This window comes from Anguilla rostrata, chromosome 1 (assembly GCF_018555375.3).
Source record: "Anguilla rostrata isolate EN2019 chromosome 1, ASM1855537v3, whole genome shotgun sequence".
NCBI lineage: Eukaryota > Metazoa > Chordata > Actinopteri > Anguilliformes > Anguillidae > Anguilla > Anguilla rostrata.
Window position 1 is genome coordinate 69,712,318 of NC_057933.1, and position 16,000 is coordinate 69,728,317.

The 16,000-nt window shown below is 42.1% G+C and overlaps 2 protein-coding genes across 2 annotated transcripts; one reads left to right on the top strand and one right to left on the bottom strand.

The window, feature by feature from the left end:
• Positions 1-2,815: 2,815 nt before the first annotated feature.
• On the bottom strand, positions 2,816-6,957 carry rps27.2 (ribosomal protein S27, isoform 2). Its single transcript, XM_064296251.1, has 4 exons — positions 6,800-6,957; positions 5,849-5,957; positions 5,460-5,570; positions 2,816-3,076 (listed from the first exon to the last, which is right to left on the bottom strand). The coding sequence occupies exons 1-4, from the start codon at positions 6,803-6,805 to the stop codon at positions 3,048-3,050; spliced, it is 255 nt and encodes an 84-aa protein (XP_064152321.1). The 5' UTR covers positions 6,806-6,957; the 3' UTR covers positions 2,816-3,047.
• Positions 6,958-7,345: 388 nt separating this feature from the next.
• rab13 (RAB13, member RAS oncogene family) lies at positions 7,346-13,898 on the top strand. Its single transcript, XM_064354595.1, has 6 exons — positions 7,346-8,198; positions 9,139-9,199; positions 9,830-9,890; positions 9,972-10,049; positions 11,827-11,916; positions 13,776-13,898. Exons 1-6 carry the CDS (start codon positions 8,075-8,077, stop codon positions 13,881-13,883), a joined length of 522 nt encoding a protein of 173 aa, XP_064210665.1. The 5' UTR covers positions 7,346-8,074; the 3' UTR covers positions 13,884-13,898.
• Positions 13,899-16,000: the final 2,102 nt, after the last annotated feature.

Consider the following 16,000-nt stretch of genomic DNA (forward strand, 5'->3'; position numbering starts at 1 on the left):
GCACTTTCTCACCCCTCCTGCATTCCAGCCCTTTTTAAGTCCCCCCCCCCCCCCTCCCCTCAGAGCTGACCTAATTCTTCTCAGTCTGGAGCCCCGGACTTTCTCCACCAGCCCTTTTCCCCACAGATCTTTCGCTCCTGCTCCTCACCGAACCCCGGGCCAAACGGCGAAGCAGGGCAGCTGTTCCTGCGGCGGACACTCTCGGCGCGTCCCAGAGCGTCGGCGCTTTTGGGTTTTTCGGCCCTCACATCCAGGCCTGAGCGGTGAAATATTTAGAGTTCCTGTGAGGCAGGCTTTCCCGCTAATTACGGCAGACGAAGCCCCGCTGCCAGTTCGCCTCTCTCATCTCGCCCGCTCCGAGCCGGCAACCTCAATTCCTTTTGAATCAAAATATACCCCAGATCCGACTGCTCGTAAATATTCATGGTACGGAGAGAGGGCTTCTCTTGAAAGTTTCAGGGAGCACAGCCAAGCTACAGGGAGGAGAGTCACAGCAAGGAGAGTTTCATGAAGCTGAAAATGGGTGTGGGATAAATTTGGTATGAGGGCAGTAGTCCATAGAGGTTGTGAGGTCTTGTTCTGTGGAATTCACATGGTGTCAGTTTATCAGATCGACAATGAGCAGATTCCTGTTTGTTCACGTCTTTGGAATTAAACCGTATCCAGTGACGCTCTGTAACTGCATATGAATGGGATTTTTGCCGTATTCTTGTGAGAACTTTCTCAGTGAATGATTGTAAAGTGTTTTGCTGGAGAGTTGTTAAGCCATTATAATAAACCATCTGCTTTTTTTTCCCCATTCATACGTGTCCTCGTCAGTGCCTGTTACACTCGTGACATACCTGCCCTCCTGTCTGAGTGTCGAATGCGGGTCGTCTCCTGTCCCTGCTGCTCTGAGGCTCCTCCCGCCTTCTGCACTGAGCACGTCTTTCCTCCGATAGGACACGGTGCCTCACACAACTTCATAGAACACACATTACATGAACGCACACACACACACACACGCACAAGCACACACATACACACAGAGGCATGCACACACACACAGACACACACACACACACACGCCCAGGGTACTCCACCAGGATGCAGCTCCTGGAGGGATGCAATCTGTCCTTTTTTCAATTCTTCATAAACCACTAATTCTTCAAGCTGGGTCAGGAAATTAAATTATCTGAACCACAATAAAGGCCCTGCCTGTACTCGGGTTGTTTGTGTTAAGGTCATATCAGACTTGAATCTGAGCCCAACGTTATGAGCTGCAGAAGTGACCGAGCCAGTTGAGTAGAGGAAATGCCATCCTGCATAGAAATCAACAGCAAGGTCAATAACAATAAAATATCCAGTTATAAACAAAACGTGCATCACAGCTCAATATACAGTACAATACAAAGTACATCAGAGAAAAATAGAAACTGTATTATAGGATTGACCACCAAGAAAAAAGCCAACAGAAAACTACACTATCAGATTTTGTGACATATGGCCAAGAAAGCAGTTGATTTACTAGTTTATCATTAATATTTCCTGCAGACATTTATTCAAAAATGGCAACAACCAAAATTTACGATTGTTTTTTATCTTTAAGGTAATTCACACCTCTAACAGGGTGTCACTTTCAGACCATGGTTTATGAGATGCCTGAATCCCTCTGTAAACTGGCACTGCTCATCTGTTCCAGTGTCACTTCTAATACTCCAGCATGGTACCAGGTTTTAAAAGAACAATGGTGTTAACTTTTCTGACCTACTGGTGCCTGTTCCAGCTGAATTCACACCGCAGCTCTACTAGATATCTGCACAGACCTCAGAAATTCCTCCCAAAAGCTCTATGTTCTGAACACTGACCGTTTCTTTGCATTGTAAAAAAAAAAAAAAAAAAATTCTTAAAACTTGACAAATTACTTTCAATTCTCGATTTCAAACATGTAATTCATGCCTGTGACTAAAATATGCTCCTGTTTTTAACCTCTGCACTACTTTGAACTACTGTTACACTGCGGTCTCTTTCTCCATTTGATGCCTGTAATCACTTTGCAACTTTGTGTTTTATGTCAGGTCTCCCCTTGCGAAAGATATTTCAATCCCAATGGTGTTTTTCTTGGTTAAATACAGGTTAAAATAAAAATGTAAAAATCGCAGCAGATTCTCCGGTCTTTAAGATCACTTCGTGACCAGACTGCATTCCGTGGACCCATTACAGCTGATCTACCTCACATGGATTGGCGCTCCTCCCCATAGAGTTCGTGAGCCAGTTAAGACCGCAGGGTGAACGGGCCAGTTACTTCCACCGTGAGTCAGCAGCTCTCAGCCGGGCTTCCTCGCCCATAGCAGGAGACAGCAGGATGGCAGCTCGTTTCGAGCGGCATAAAAACGCTGCCAATGGCCACAAGCATTCACAGATCACTGGCTCTGGAACACACAAATCCTCTTAAGAAAACCGCCCTTTTTCTCCCTCTCACACGAAGTTCAGCAACATCGCTCAGCTGCCCACACATTCTCACGACTTCCACACGGAGAGCAGACACGCAGAGCACTTCCTGACATTCCAGACCCAGAGCAGCGACTGGCTTAATCTTTCATCAACCTGCATTTCTGAAGCCATACTCCCCCTCCTGACTCTTTTACACTAAACCCAATGTCAACGGCAATTCCATCATTTTCAGTGGAGAGCTCCATCTTGTTGAAGAATATGTTGGCACAGAAATATGAACAAACATATTCTAATGCAACAATGAGTGAAATCAAAAGTATGGCTAGAGAAACAGCCTGAGCTATTTGGAACAGAATAAGGAAACTGCCAAACACAATTGCTGTTCCTTTAATGAAAACTTTTTTTTTATTATTTAGAAAGGTTTAACGGGTTGGGGCTACAGCACATCAGTCAGTCCGGTTGGGATCTTCTCTGCTGGGACTGCAGCCTTGACGGTCTGCGGCCTCTTCTCGGTCCAGCCCGGCGGCGCTCGCCGTTGGCAACGCGGTCGCGGTCAAATGGGACTCGCTGATGTCCTGCGGTCCAACCCCACCTCCCGGTGGTCACTGACGAAGCTAATGCTGCTTCCTCCTGAAAGAGCATCCTGGAGAACAAGACAGACACACGGTTAAACCACTGACCAGGACAGAAACCACAGACAACCGTTTTAAGGAGCAGGGATGAATCAGTCTACAGTTCAGGGAGTGATGGGAATAGCATCCTGGTTCTGCAGCCCAACCAGGATTTGGAGCTCAGGTGAACAAGTAATAAATACAAATACTTATCAGCAGTTTGATGTATAAAGTCACTCGTGTTTTGTAGAGAAACTGACTATCTCCCTGGAGAAGCTCGAGGTAGACCCAGAGTGGTTTTTAAGCCTGGGTGAAACCGCTGGATTAGAGGGCAGTTACACAAGCTTCCTCAGCTGTACCTGAGGTAGCACAGCCACAAGATCAACCTCTATGCTCTCCATAAGAACAGGTGAACCACTTCTCTTTAGATTACCACCCTTTCATTGAAAACTATACAGGTTTTGGTCAATAGTGCACACCTTTGACAAACACATAGTACAGTTTAAATCTTTGCTTTCCTCGCGATAGGACCAGACCTGGGTCAAATACGTATTTGATCTGGATTCAAATTGTCTACGCTTTGTTGGTCTTGTCTGGTGTACTGGAATGAATAAAATACTCCCATAAAGTGCAAACCCCGCCTTCTGGTCATAGCGGGAGGCTCAATTACACCAGGCAAGATCAACAGAGCACAGAAAAGAATTTGAATCTGAAACAAATATGTATTTCACCCAGGTCTGGATATTATCATTATCATTGTTTATTCTTACTGCCTCTCTTGCACGCATTTTGGTGCAGTCTCTGGAACTCAGGCTGGCTAGTTGGTAATATAACTGCTCTTTATAGGAAATTCATCTAAAGGCAACATGCCAAACACATCCCCTCAATGGCAGTTACACAAGGCAAATTATATGTTTAAGACTCAAGACCAACCTCACTAGCCTATGAAAAGGGAGAAGATAAATGGTATTACCTACAAGCCAACCTATAGTACATTTTGTTTTGTATATTCACTTCCTCTGAAGTAGCTAATTACAGCTTAATCAGTGTATAATGCAGCCTTAAAAATGGATAGCATTACAACATCTTAAATTTAGCTGGCCAACTTAACTAGCCCATTAACCAGCACACGTTACTTGCACTAACAAAGGAGTAAATTAACCAATTTGATGGCTCCATCTGTTAGCCAATAGCTATTAGCACAATAGATCATAATCTCTCTCTTAATCCTTAAGCATATAGAGTCTGGCAGCTTGTTCCTTCATTCTAACAATATTAGACAGCCATTTTTGCACACACAACATCTGTTAAAATCAAACCATTAGAATGTGCAGGGCAGGCACATTCACAAGGAACAAGTCAACAGAAGTTAAATACAATAGACAAACCTCTAACATTTTTATGAGCAAAAATAAACACTGCACCCTTGCAGCAGTGGCAGATGCTTTTAAAAACTCAGAGAAACCACATAACTACAGCTCTCATAACAATACATAATGAACCAAAACATAATGTAATGCAGTAATACAAAATCCAAAAGGCACAATTCCGAATACAGTTTAAAATGGTCGCTCAAGGGCAGTGTCATTTTTTCAGCTCATTGCAAGACTGCGTATAAAGCGGCCTGAATTAATGTAGAATAAAACTTTCTACATGCGCTTGATATTCCAGCAATGTCACGGGGGCCTACAAATGGTGTCGGATCTGCATTACAGCTGAGCTTTTACAGAACACAGTCGTGATTACAGACACAAATATATGAATCTAAAAACACTGCTTTATTCACTTTGACCAAAGTCCCCCTCAATGCTTTTCCTGTTCACAGAGAGGAAAAACATCACAAGCACTCAAAACTTAAATCTGAAAGAAAAACTCATATTCCTAAGAAAGGACAGCAAATCCAACTGTTTAATGCAACTAGACAAAATGGAGGAGAGTCTAAATCATTTTAGAAAAATAATACGGGTAAGCAAAACAGATGGGAGGCCTGGCACACGTCACGAAACAGAAGGGACCCGCCTGCCTGTTGCTACATACAATATTAAAGCTCATTCACAACAAGTTAGCGAAGATACTGAGGGAGAAACTGATTTCCACTGCTTGGTGGAAAAAAGCTATCTCTGGAAAACTGCTCCAGGATTCAGCAGTTGCCACTACACATGTTCACCACAGAAGAGTATTGCAAGAGTACCAACCAAAATAACCAAGCGAGCCTATGAGTGGGTGGGCATGTAGTGACCCCTAAGTTCCAAACACTTGAGGTCAGACTGATTTACCTGGCTTCACATAGTCACTGAAAGTAGTCATTTTCACATTTGAAGCAAGATTTTGTGACATCATAGCCGGTCAGAAAACGAGTGACATCATAGCCTGTCAGATCAACAGAAAGAACGAATGAGGCTGGTGTTCACTGACCTTCTGTGAGACGCGCTTTACCACCAGTGGGCTGGCACAGCACTGTGGAGCAGCCCACACACAGCACCACTGTCTGAGCGTGGCTGAACACTGTGGTGATCTTGTAGCATCCTAGGGACGGGACATTGAAACACAGTCAAATGGAGAGCAGTAAGCTATACACATAGACAGAATGGTGGGCCCAACACCAGCCGGATCCCACCGTGCACAGAAACGATAACAGGCCATTACTAACAAAATAGAAATCAGGCAATGCTGTGCTCCGGGTTCATTTGAATTCTGGCACCCCAATGTACATCCAAATATCAGACAGGCGACAGCTTGTAGATGGTTTTGGCATCCCATAACCTGGAAAATACTGTGGAAATGAAGCTGGACACCCAACGTACCTGGACACTTTACATCCATGAAGTAAGAGTTTGGGCTCTGGACCAGACGCTTCTTCTTGTGCCTCCTCTTCTCTTCCTCGGGGGATGGGTGTAACAGGTCTTTAGCAAGCTGCAGGAAAAGTGGTTACAGAGAAATTCCCTTTACAAAACAACACACTCTGGGTAACTGGCAGCTAGCATAGACTTCGCAGATGACTACTCTCAATGGATGCTTTTCTGCATTAAAACAGCTTGCTTTTTTTAGACGCTACCCCTGCGTGCATCAATAACCAGCAAGCTAAATTAACGCATTTCCACAGTTAAAATCGTTTCAATTTGCCGTCTATTCAAACTCACGTTAAAGGTCTTTAGAAAGCTAACGTTAACTGAAGGCTACTGAGGTTCTAATTTTAATAAACCTAGTCCACAAGCTATGCATAATGTTCATGCCAAAAGTACGAAGCATAAAAGCTTTAATGTGCTACTAGTCACTCCACTATGTGCCGATTGAATTTAAATTTGTGCCTGCTTGATAGGTAACCTGGAGTTATACATAGCCAATTCCTTGATGCGTCAGAAAAGAATCGGCACAAGCTAACGTTACCCACATAGCTACATCAAGCAAAATACGCAGGCACATTCACAGGAGAAATTTAAATCAATGACATTGACAACATTGTGCCAAATACACAACCGTTATGAATCACATTTGTACATTCCGTCACAAATAAACGTAGTATTTATTCAGTCTCCATGCTTTGTACTAGCTACATGCAAGCCGCCATCTTGTCTCTCAAACAAACACGCGCTCGACTCACAATAATAGGCTAAATTCGCGTCTGCACGAACTCATACATAAGCAAATTGTAAAATCTGTCGGGTAACTTCATACGCAATGGGCCATTTAGTTCTCTCTTTTTAAATCGTTTATTACTGCACTATATAAGACTTTAACAGAGGTACAGTACTTACTGGCATGTTGGCGAGTTAGTAGCCGTTGCCGAAAAGGGAGGAAGAGGCGGAAACGGAGAGGTATTATAAACGGGGCTGATAACAGGGGCAGGAAGTAGTCGCGAAGCCATTTTTCGAAAGCTGGGTACGTGTGCGAGCTGGGTACGGGGAGGGAGTGCCATATTTGTAAGGTCAAAACGGAAGGCATAGAGCGTACGGCAAGGTCTTTTGGGGAAGGCAACGTATTCTATCATTTGTCCTGAACCAATGTACCACATTTATTTAATGAGTATTAAAATAAAAACCCAGAGTCATTTATCGAAGGCATTTGACTCATATCCTCTGAATTATTTGTATAGGTTTAAGTTAGCAAACGTTAGGCTACTATAGCAAACTTTACAGTGCATGTGCAATGGAGCAGATGAACGTTATCTAATTAAATCACCGATACTGATTATTATAATAAAACACGCAACTAAATAACAACTAGTAATTTGGACTGTAATTTGGATATCCCGACTATTATGCTACTGGTGAATAAAGAAATTTGTTCCTTGCACCTCTTAATCCTTTTAGGATCTGAAATGTCACTTTGGGATCTTGCTGCATGATCAGTAAAATGCTAGTAAAACCAGTTTTGGACAATGTGGTTTAAGTTAACTCTGGGAAATACCCTGAAAATGCCACACTGTAACGTTCTGGAAAAACTTCAGTACATCCATATCTTCCTCAAACACGTTGAAAGTAAATCAGTGCCCTCTGTTGGCAAAACAAATTATCGCCCAACTCTCCGTGTCCCACTCCCTTCTGCCGAACGCCGCGGAGTGCTTGCGAACCCTCTACGTAAGCCGTAGAGAACTTGGACAGCAGAAAATACTCAATTCTGGGCGAAAAAGTAAATGTGTGGATAACAGCTAATCGAACCACAAGAAAAAAGGAAATAAATCTTCCACTGAATTCATTTTCTCCTGTTGCAGCTAAACACAGCGATCTCAGAACTTTGCGATGTGGGACAACTAGAAGGACGTGAATTGGTTCACTTCACTTTTCTGTTGGCTATTTTTCTTATTTTGTCTGAACTCGGAAGACCTGAACCCCGGCAGAGGACGGGAATCTGTCGGTGACAATTTGAAGAAATTTTTTAAATAAGCAGACTAAACTGGAAAGCTGATAACTTCGATGTATGTGTTTTGAGGGGAAAGTAGTGGCAAATACAAGAAAAAAAGGAAACACAGATTTATGAAACATTACCGCTCTGCTTTCTCTCTCTGCGTGTTTACAGAAGGCTAACGAACTATGGCGAAGAAGTACGACTTCCTATTTAAATTATTGTTAATCGGAGATAGTGGGGTCGGCAAAACTTGTTTGATCATCAGATTCGCGGAGGATAACTTCAATTCCACATACATATCAACAATTGGTAAATATATATCATGGGCATATCTTTTTATCATTGACAATATTTATTTTGCTTTTTATGTTTATGATCACTGTTATTGTTTAGCCCTTAATCAACTATCCCTACCTATAGAGAATTATTCAATAGCCTAATACGGCTACCATTACTGCTGTTTTCTGTTGTTAATAGAGGTGGTCAGGTCAGTACCTGTTTAAACACAAGTTCCCTCTTACGCGATTCTTTAGCTCCCCTCCGCATAGTGGAAATCATTCTAACCCCGTACTAGGCCCTGTAAACTGACCCCCTTTTTACCTTTCTCTCTTAATGCGTCTTTCATCTTCCCACTTTCCTTGCCTTCCACCGCTACAGTTCTACCCGCCCCCACTCATATCTCTCTTGCAATCTGTATGTTGAACATAATGACTGTCTTCCCTGGCATTTTGTGCACTCATCCACATCTTCGAAAAGACCCCCCCCCCCCTTCCCTGTCTCTGCCTCTGCCTCTGCCTGTCTTTATTCACAGGAAATCCAGACAAAAACAAACAAAAATGCAACAGGAGGGAGAGAGAGAAAGAGAGGGGTCATTAAAGAGGGCAGAGCCGGGAGTTCATTAATGCAAATTCTGAACAAGTCAGAGGTGTTTAATTGGCATGACCTAGATTTTTATCCCTGTTTTTGTGTTCATTCTATGTCTATTTTCATGTGACGCACTCGGTGCATGTAATTTCTTTATTGTAAAGCACTTTGAGCTGCATTTATTGTATGAAAGGTGCTATACAAATAAAGTTTATTATTATTATTATTATCATTATTATTATTATTAGCAGTTTTGCCAAAGTTGCGGATCAAACTGTTATAACACATTCCCTCCCTCCTGTCATCCAATGACCCCCTCCCGCCCGCCCAAACACGCACACCCGCACCCAAACTCACCCACGCTGACTGTCAAACCTCTCTGCAGGAATCGACTTCAAGGTGAAGACAATCGAAGTTGAGGGGAAGAAAGTGAAACTGCAAGTCTGGTAGGAAACTTCTGAGCCCTGAAATGAGTGTATCAGGACTGCCTGTATGTGCAGTGCCTGTATGTGCAAACAGTGCTCAAATAAATATATATTCAGTCAAACACCTTAGGCATGCTGTGTTTTAGGGTACAGTTTGAGTGGTGATTGTGATACAAACATGCCAGACAATGCATTCTTAGCATTGCAGTATTTTTTGATAAAATATGATTTTTTAATGGTCATTTTCACATGTTTATCTGGCTTAAGTAATGAGTACCAGATTGCAAAACTTTATTGTAAGGTTATGTTTGAAGACTGTAAACACTGCTGGAATTGTTTTATATAGTGTATAATGTAGTGTTTCAATGTAAATATAAAATGTGTTGCTTCAGTCACATGCTTGTTTTCAGCGCATTTAAAATGTGCGCATAATTGTGAATGTGTAGCGTAACGCATATCGTTACCTTGCATGCAGTGTAGTTGCGTACAGTACATAAATGGAGCCATGGGATAATTGATAAACAAGCAAAATATACTGTAAATGCTCCCTAACAATGCATAGCTATTCTAAAAAGAACAGGCTAAAACTGAGTAAATCTGAGGACAGCAGAGGTGCATTTGTAGCAAACAAATGTGTACGCATTTCCACAGGGATACCGCAGGCCAGGAGAGGTTCAAGACCATCACTACAGCTTACTACAGAGGGGCTATGGTGAGTGTGATTCTGAACTCAGCGCTAAAGCTACAGTTATATTGGACAGTTTGTCTCACTGCTGTCATTCCAATGGCACAGGGCATCATCCTGGTTTATGACATCACTGACGAGAAGTCCTTTGAGAACATTCAGAACTGGATGAAAAGCATCAAAGAGGTGAGGGTAAAGTCTATGGGGGGGGGAGAAAGAGGGCAAGGACAAATTTTTTATTGCAAGAAAGATGCTCGGAGACAACTGTGAGACACCTAGGGATTTGTGATGTAAGGAGATTGAAAGGTTGTTATAAAATGTCCTTGTGCTGTTGGGTGGCTCATCCTGTTACGGCACTGTTCTAATGCATGGATGGGTATCACAGTCTGTTATCAAATCTGGACCATGCCAGTGCTGACTGTGGCAGAAGCCCCGCAGGTGGGTACAGGGTGCATCCCAATACTCAAAAAAATGTATCCTCCTTTCCTCCACTGCCACCTCGTCTTCTCTGTACCCTGGAAAGCGATCTTTGCGTCCTCCCTTCCTCCAGTGTCCCACTATTGGAGCAGACAAGCAAAGCAGCTTCACACTCAGCTCCTTGTCACCTCCCGGCAAAGGATACATTGATGTATCCTACTGCGATGGTCTTTTCACTTTTCTGGGTGACATCATCGTACTCATGCCCACAGGTTCAGTACGGTTATTATCACACACAGCATTCTGCCCAAATACTAGATTACCTACATGGGATAACAAAATGTCAGTTCATTTTTGTGGCCTATACAGACAAATTTATTTGCACATGAATGCTGCTCAAAAGAACATGACTCATAAAAAAGCATGGCAGCTCTTATTATTTCAGCATGTGAATATGCATGAATTACTTTATTCAACCAGCCGTTTCCAAAGGGTGTATTTATTACAAGAAAAATGTGATTTCAGATGGGAAATAAGTGTTTTTTATGTGAATAATGAACACTTGGAAACAATTACTCAGATACTGAAATGTAATTCAGAAATGTTTCTGAATTAGTGGTAGGTTCAGACATCGGACACATTGGGATTCTAGAATTAGAGTAAATTGTTATGTATGCGTATATTATGAGATGTTTACTTTGATCTAACGTTGCTAATTACATCTTCATAAGTGTCCCGACGCAAACTGCAATGTACATATTTGTATCGCTACTGTACATGCAGCTGTAAAATCACGCTCATGATAGGGCTATTTCATCAACAGCCGACATCAACTTTTCTGAAGCAGATAAGCTGTCCCACCTTTTTTCACGCCTCCTCGTTCTCCCCTTTCTTTCACTCATCTCTTCTCCTCCTTTCGTCCGCATATTGCACTGTACTGTACTGTGGAGGAAAGGAAGTGAGGAGCAAGAAGTATTGGGACGCACCCACAGTTGGCTTTAGCATCACCCAGGGAGAGAGGGTTTCAGTTGACCAGATGCTCATGTATAATTGCCCACCAGTGCCCCCTGCTGGGGCCCAAAACTCTCCTTGTTAAACTGCACATGATGTATCTTCCCCCAACTCATATCTGTGCTCCATATTTGAACTGCAGTGCAATGATAAGCAATGGCTGACACCACATGCTTTGGAAGAGAGCATTTGCTCATCCAGTGACATAACCCCTGAATTCCAAGGGGGTTTCAAATTCTGAACCAAACAGACAAGCTTCATGTAATTGTAATTGTGGGGGATATATATGCTTTTATAAATGTATTTTTCTAAAAACATGGCAGGCATGTTTTTATTCAACTGTCTTTAATAAGCTTAAATACTTATCTGAACCATTTTCACTATACAAACTGAATAATGAGGTCCAATCAAGAGCCCATTTGGATACTGGGACACTCCAAGATAAGGAGGGGATTAGAGTGGCATTGTTATACACAAAGTACAGACATTTTATATGGAGCTAATAATGAATCTCCTTCACTTGCCCATTTCCCAGAATGCCTCATCTGGGGTCAGTCGGATGTTGCTGGGGAACAAATGTGACATCGAAGCCAAAAGAAAGGTATCCAAGGAGACGGGAGAGAAGGTAAGGTCAGACAAGACCGTGGCCAATTAGAGTCATTCTTTGTGTTCATCCACATTGATGCTGTCTGTTTGGGTTTTTCATATTTGTACAAAACTAGAAAACATGGAACACCTGAAGAATTCCATCACAGCCATGTTAGAATAGCCAGCTATTCGTTTTCCTTATATTTTAGCAGTCCCAGGGTTAACAGAGGAGAGACAGTACACTGCAGTAATACCTGTAGCATACTATGCTCTAATATTTGCTCATTCATTTGCAACCTAAATTTAAAACCCAGCTGATGGATGGTCTGTCTGTCATTGTGCTTTAGTTTTCCTTTTTTTTAGCAAAGCCCTTAGGTGTGGTGACAGCTTGTTCAATGGCATCACTGTTTTATCAGAAATATGCAAAAAATCTCATAGGTCACCTGTAGTCTCTGATGTGTTTCACTCTCAGGTTGGAGAACATTCATGTTATTTGCGCTCACCAAAGCTTTTTTTCCATCCTTTGAAAAGTACAGTATATTGTTGTATAGGTCTGTGTAAACCACCGTCTCACAAGCAAGGGTTGAACTTATCAAATGAAACCATTCGTTTGATTTGTTTTATGATAATGGTGTCTGTGATGTCGAGCCATCTCGCTTTGTTGGGTAACTAAAAGGTGGTGGGACCATGAATAGTTAGGTAATGGCAGTTGCTATAGGCCTATCAGGCTAGGTGCTATGTCCTGGCCTTCCCAGGTTCAAGCTTCCACTGTGTTATTATCCAACTATTACCCGGATTAAACAGTGGCAGAACACAATTGATTTTATTCCACCATAGGTAGAGGAGGTTGAAGTCCAACAGTGACCCCCTAGGTACAGCAACGTTAGCTTTTCCCTGTGGTGTGCCAGGTCCACACAGGCTACCAGTCGTTATCAGTGAGAGATAATGGCTCTCCACCAAGATTTTCTGAAGCACTGTTTGGTCGGTAGTGTGAAAAAAGCCGCTGGCTTGTGGGAAAGTATAGAGCAGCGCACCCCAAAATTTAAATTAGAAATAATATATCAGCCCGTGTTTAACAACTAAATAGCATCTGTGTCCCCTATCTACGATAAGTGTGTATGTATGTATGTATGTATTTATGTATGTATGTTCCCTAGTTTCCCCCTTAAATTTGGAAATCCTACTTTTAGCTTCATTGTCCTCCATCAAACAATAAGGGCACACAATAACACAGTCTGCAGTCAGCTGCTGGTTTTCACCTGGAAGTCCACCGACTGAATGGCACAACAAGGCACAGAACTGAAACCCACCCTCCCCAAGCCATGCTATGCCCAGTATTTCCCTTCACTGGCAGAACTGCTGTTCACAGTTAGTGCTGACATGGTCAGGGTTCAGGGTTCAGTCACAGGGCATATCACTGCACTAAGCAGATGCCCCAACATGTTACTAAGGAGACCTTTAATGAGATTATCTATTTAATATGCTATTCAGAAAGTTAAAACGGAAAGATATATTTTTCTATTGTTCTACATTTAGTAAATGTTTCATGCAAATATGTCAATATTTCAAGCATTCTGTGAATGTTCAGCTTTGTCTCCTGGGAAACCATTGGTTTAGCAAAATCGCTTACTTCCTCCTTGAAAGCAAAGTAGCTCACAAACCCCACGCACCCTGAAGACAATTGATCAAAGTTCCCTTTCAGGCAAACGTGTTAGCCATATGTCTTTGTAAAGATTATCACCTCTTTCTTCTTGAGTGGTTGTAAAACATTGTTTGCATATGAGTTTGAGCCAGTTATAGAGTTATACTGTTATTACTGTTTATGTTAATATTGACAATGTTGACAATATGAAGACTGTATATTTCACAGCAGTTGTCTTGTGGTGTTCATGACAGCTTGCAAAGGATCATGGGATTCGGTTCTTTGAGACAAGTGCAAAGTCCAGCATTAATGTGGAGGAGGTAAGTGACTGTTCTTCACGTGATTCCTGTAGTTTTTCATAAGTCCTTCAAAGTGTCTTCATTTTCATATTTCATACAGGTATCTGAGAGAATACTAAGGTGATTTGTCTTTTAAGTTCAGTTTGATTAATAATTTAAGACAGTGTCCAAAAGGGCAATTCATTTCATAATTAAAGCACTTATTCATCTTATGGTTATTGTTCAATTTGGTAGTGATCAGAACTGACAAAGAACATTGAGTAATGAAAAACAGTAACACTTGAACACTTTAACATTTCAATTTGTTATTCAAAGTAAAGAATAAACTGGTTTGAGGTGAAACTGAATCCAAGCTTAAACTGAAAGAGGAATCAATATAAGGCTAGTTTCCTCTCAACAGCCTTTACTATGTCACGAGTTCCTCCTAGTTCAGCCTTTATTTCCCTATGAGACATCTCTCCTGAAGTCAGGGCAAAAACAGGTGACATATTTTTCGTTCTATGAACACTGACTCCCTCAGAATGCAATGGGGATTCTACAACGCTTGTCAGAATTCTTTTTTGTTCTCTTAAAAATTGTTCTGACATAAAAATTATGGGATTGCTGAGCTGGCAGATTGTATGCCCACTCACCCACACTGAACAAACACACTGCCTTTTTATCTGGTACACATGCTCTTCAAACAAACACTAAAACACTAGCTTTGTGGTGTACATACTTACAACGACGTATGTGCCATCTGCCAAGGTAATAGCTTTCTGATTCTAATGATAATACAGTACAATGTCCAGTGACACATGGCTGTGATGGACTTTTTGTTACGTGGCAGAGCAGCCTTGTAGTGTGTAAATCTACTGCACGGCTACATTAAACTTACAGTGTTGTGTGTTGTGTCTCATAGGTTCCTGGGGGTCAAGAGGTGCATCTGACTCCCACTGTGAAGAAATCTTCAAAATGTCTTTTATTCTGAACTGGGCTGAGAGGGGGGTCATTACCAGATGGGTATTAACGGATGAGGGCCATATAGGAACAGTGTTACACCAAGGAGAGGTTTTATAAGGGAGAAATGTCAAGTAGGGAAGTATTATGCATGTGGGGAAGTTAAGGGAAGTTTCTTGAATGGAGAGGTTAAGTAGGATGATGGCTTCCATGTGTATGCAACATACAATCTGATTGGTTGGCTGGGGTGCTCATGATGGCCACCACGGCGCTTACACAGAATCACAATTTGGCTACACTACAGAAGCACGCATTAGTGAAAAGACACAGCTGAATACACATCAGCATAAAAGGCTGAGTACTTATAGCTGGATCAGGTGAAGATCTGTGGCACCCACTTGTGGAGGACTACAGTCCAGAAGGTGCTGACTTCTGTGCGAGCACTTCCTTACCTGATTGAATTCGCTTTCTGTTTCATTTAACCATTTCAAATTTTCTGCTCATGAGAGGGCACTTGATGGCTGGAAAACTTGCTGGACTGCAGCCTTCCATGAACGGAGACTGTTGTAGCCACAGAGAATGTGATGGAGAACGCACCGAAATGTTTTTGGAGATACAAGACCAGAATAGAGGGATGGCGGGAAGAAGAATATAAAAGTGGGGCTGAGGGATAAAGTCAAGAAAATGGAGGAAGATGTATGCTGAAAAGGTGCCTGGAATCCTGACATTGACTGACCAACGGACTGACTGACTGACTGACCGACCGACAGACTGACTCACCTGTTGTATATCTTTCTCAACACTTCACAGGTTCTATATTTGCTGAAAACACTGCTTTTTGCTGCTGAGTCTCAATGCTGCATAATCCCTTTGGCCATCTGGCCCCAGCACTTTCCTGCGTGTTGTTTCTTCGTTAATACCCCTGCCTGTCACCAACACTCCCTTTTCTTTATATTTTCTGCCAGTCATTCATTCTCAACATGAAAACATTGCTGGCACATTTATTTTGTGACATTCCTGTCAGATTATATACTGTATGAACTGCTTCGAAGATATGAACCAGACCGTAAAAATATATAATAAAAAAGGTGAACTAAAGGGAATTGAAATTGTGTTGTCAATTACTTCTTTGCGAGCCTGTTTTATCTGTGACACTAGACAAAGAATATAGCCTTGGTTACCAGCCACACAAATGCATCACAACAAATGGGACTGTATACATGACAGAAATAAATCACGTG

What these genes read in the sequence shown, in the direction of transcription:
- rab13 (XM_064354595.1), top strand. Translation starts at nt 8,075, where the DNA reads ATGGCGAAGAAGTACGACTTCCTATTTAAATTATTGTTAATCGGAGAT. An exon ending in GGATGAAAAGCATCAAAGAG is followed by an intron (nt 10,050 to 11,826) that starts GTGAGGGTAAAG and finishes CCCATTTCCCAG; the next exon opens with AATGCCTCATCTGGGGTCAG. An exon ending in CCAAGGAGACGGGAGAGAAG is followed by an intron (nt 11,917 to 13,775) that starts GTAAGGTCAGAC and finishes TGTTCATGACAG; the next exon opens with CTTGCAAAGGATCATGGGAT.
- rps27.2 (XM_064296251.1), bottom strand. An exon ending in CATGGATGTAAAGTGTCCAG is followed by an intron (nt 5,571 to 5,848) that starts GTACGTTGGGTG and finishes TCCCGTCCCTAG; the next exon opens with GATGCTACAAGATCACCACA. An exon ending in TAAAGCGCGTCTCACAGAAG is followed by an intron (nt 3,077 to 5,459) that starts GTCAGTGAACAC and finishes CTTGTTCTCCAG; the next exon opens with GATGCTCTTTCAGGAGGAAG.